Source organism: Pterocles gutturalis, unplaced genomic scaffold (genome assembly GCF_000699245.1).
Source record: "Pterocles gutturalis isolate BGI_N339 unplaced genomic scaffold, ASM69924v1 scaffold25571, whole genome shotgun sequence".
NCBI lineage: Eukaryota > Metazoa > Chordata > Aves > Pterocliformes > Pteroclidae > Pterocles > Pterocles gutturalis.
In genome coordinates, this window is record NW_010098784.1 from 26,663 (window position 1) to 30,143 (window position 3,481).

Here is a 3,481-nt window from a genome sequence, read left to right on the forward strand (position 1 = left end):
AGCAGCAGCCTCCATCATCTACAATTACATCCTCTTCCCGCAAGCCAAATCCTTCTCGGAGAGACTTGCCATCCTCAAAGGCTGCGAGCCGGAGGAGGACTGGGCAGAGCGCGAGGTCCGCCGGCGGCAGTCGGTGGAGCTTCACCCCCCACAGACCCTGCCGAGGGGGATGTCTGAGAAGGTGTAGCCAAACCTCCCCCTGGACCGAGAGAGGAGCTGGGGGAAACTCTGGCATCCGCTTTGGAGGCGACGCTTGTGCAGATGAGCGTTTCACCTCTCCCCTCTCTCCCTTCACTTTTCTGGGGGACTCGAGCTGACTCATCTCCTGGGGAGACACACTGTGATGCCAAACCACCTTCTGCTGCCCAGCTCTCCCCGTGGCTGATGGTCTTCTGATTTCTGGTTTAATGCCATTAAACCAAAACCACCAGGGCAGCAACATGAATGAGGACACTGGGATCCCACCCTGGGCCGGCTCCTTCCCGTCCCCTTTGCAGGGGTAGGGCTCGCAGAGTTTGTTGTCCTTCACGAAGGGCTCCGAGGCGCTGCGGGGAGTCATCATTCCAGCTGGTTGCAGGGTGCAGAGGTTGGCACCCGACGCCTCGTTGCTGTTGAGCTCCGCTCGCCCGTCTCCTGTTTCTTCTCTTTGCCCGGCTGTTTGCACACACGCACACGGGACCGCTCTCCCCGTGCCACTAGTGTCTCACAAGCTGGGAGTTTTGCTGCTGCAAGGAACCAAATCGCAGTTTATGCAATCATAGAATCTTAGAATCATAGAATAGCTTCAGCTGGAAGGGACCATGGAGGTCATCTAGCCCAACCCCCCTGCAGGGAGCAGGGACATCTCCCACTAGACCAGGTTGCCCAGAGACCCATCCAACCTGACCTTGAATGTTTCCAGGGATGGGGCATCTACCACCTTCCTGGGCGACCTGTGCCAGTGTTTCACCACCAATGATGCCCTTTGCTCATGTGGAGGCTTCCCTGAGAAGATGGGATGGGAAACGTGTCCTCGAGTCCCTGCTGACCCTGTTGGGGAGCTCCTGAAGCTGCTGTCTCTTGTGACAATGAGAAACCTCCTGATTTTGAGCCCAAATTAATCCGTGGCTCGCTTGTTCTTGGACCAGTGCTGTCCTTTAGCTTTGGCACTTCATCTCTCTCCCAGTTTTTGCTTTCTTTCCTTTGTTCCTGTTCCGCTCCGATTCTCAGATGAGTAACACAAGGCGTTTAAGGAGAGATCTTCTCCATCGCTTGCTTCCCAGAGCCCAGACCTTTTCCATGGCCCCATCACACTGAGCCTCACAACCATCCCCCACCTCTCTTCTGCTGTGCCAGGACCTGGTTGTGGTCCCCAGCACGGTCAAAGAACTTGGGTTAGTCCTTGGGATGCGACTTTGCTCTTTCAACCATTAATTTCGTCCTGTTTCTATTATTAGCCCAAAAGTCACGCATTTCCAGGGTGACATTCTAATGCCTCGGTGATGCCTCCCCAGCATTGCACCATCACAAAATGTCATCACCACGTTCAGGGTTCTTCTGCTGAGGCTGTTAATGGAAATACCCAACAAGACTGGACCCAGTTCCAAATCATAAGGAACGTGACGGGTCATTTTCGTCCCTCTGACTGTTTTGACATGAACCACCACCAAGCCATGCTCTTCTCTTCCTCTTTATCCCCTGTGCTCTGCTGGCACCAGTCTCCTCCTCCTCTCGGCTTCATCGTTTCCTCTCTTCCTCACTGTGCTCTTCCTCAAACGTGTGCTAATGGCGATTGCTGCAGAGAGGAGTGAGCAAAGCTTTAACCTGCCCCAGACCAGGTGTTACCATTGTCTTCGTCCCACGGGAGCTCCTGCGTCCCCTCCTCCAGCTGTCGCTGGCTGTCCCTGGTGCCACGCTACAAAGGAAGGGAGAAAGATACCCAGCTTTATTTGTTGTAGCCAAGGATCCTTTTTACTCTACTGGTCAATTAATGCAAGTATCCCCAGAAGGCTACTAGCCAAGCGCAGCAGTTTCAGCACTCATTTAACCCCTTCTCTGCCACAACAAAAATACTGATTCCAGTCCTCCACCTTGTTCCTTCAATGGCAAAGCAGCATTTGAATGTTATTTCAGAAAAGGCTTCTCAGAAAATCTGTCTGTTCTCGGCAACGGGAATTAAAACCATGTTTCAAATCCATCAGAGTGTAGAATTGTATTTAAATCACCAAATACCCAGTTTTAAGTTAGTTTGCATTTTTGTTACTTTGCAAAGGAGAACAAATCCAAAGAAACCTACCCAGGAGTTATCCTGTCAATGACTTGCTCTACAAAATGCCATACAGCTGAATTTTTTTTTTTCTTGGCAATGTTCAAGTTAATTACATGCCTCTTCTCCTTCAGATGTCAGCGTTTAATTTATTATTTACCTCGACAATGTTTAAGACTCACATAAACTGCACAGGGCCCAAAAATGAGTTTTAATGTCTAATAATTACTGTACTCTTTCAAATAAAGTGCTTTAAGTTCACTTCTATCTACTGAATTTGTACGTGGGAATCAAATAATGACACATTTATGGTCATGTAATATATACAGAGTCATATAAAGTACCCTCCCTCCCCTAAATCCCCCCGCCACCGATGCAGCACAGCCCAGTCCAGCGCCGAGCGCGGCTGCCTCGTGCCAACAACATGTTGGTGTGAAAAAGTGATGTTAAAAGAACAATCCCCATCTCCAAAATAGCGACCCACAAAATGAAGACCATCCCTGCTTCAGCACCCCGTGGATGCTCTGACTTCCATCCAGGACAGGTCCTGGTCTCGGCACACCGACGTTAGCACGGAGCCATCTCACTAAACCGGATTTTCCGATGGCCAAAGCAGCCGAAGTCCCGTTGAGGCAATCAGGAACGCAAATTCACCTTCTCTGCAGAGCTGCATCGTTGGCTCCGGTGACACTTCCAAAACTTGCACCGTCAGGAAACCAAGCCAGTCGTTCCAGATCCGCACTGGTGCGACTCGACCTAAAGCCTGGATATTAGACCTCACCAGGAATGCTTTGAGCCAGGATTTGAACCACCCAGCCATGCCTGTCCGCGAGCTCATGACTCTGCACAATCTGCAATATTTACTGCACTATGTGTTAACCTTTATTGGCTTCATCACGGACCTGTGGTGAACACCATGGTCATGAGATCAAAATGGAAATCACTGTGTGATGTGTCTTGGATCACATTGTGTCTTACGTCCTGCTGTGAGACCACGAGGCTTTCCTGCACCTCCTGTTGTCCCACCTCCGCGTTCTGGAGGTCCTCAGCATGACCACGTTTGGGGTGGTGGCTCTGCAGAGCTCTACAGGATCCTCGGGTGCTGTGAAAATTCAAAAGCATTTTGGACATGCCCAGAGCCCTTTCCTTGCCATTGCTGCTTGGCTGCCGTGTTCAGCCCATACTGTTCCTTTAAGATACCCATTAAATGCCGAAATGCTGTATGTCTTCAGCAGG

General features: G+C 50.7%; 1 protein-coding gene across 1 annotated transcript in view; it reads left to right on the forward strand.

The window, feature by feature from the left end:
• AQP2 (aquaporin 2 (collecting duct)) overlaps positions 1–187 on the forward strand; it is a 4,773-nt gene extending 4,586 nt beyond the window's left edge. The window contains exon 5 of the mRNA XM_010074183.1: positions 3–187. Within this exon, the coding sequence (XP_010072485.1) occupies positions 3–187 (185 nt within the window). The remainder of the gene's footprint in view (positions 1–2) is intronic.
• The last annotated feature ends 3,294 nt before the right edge of the window (positions 188–3,481 follow it).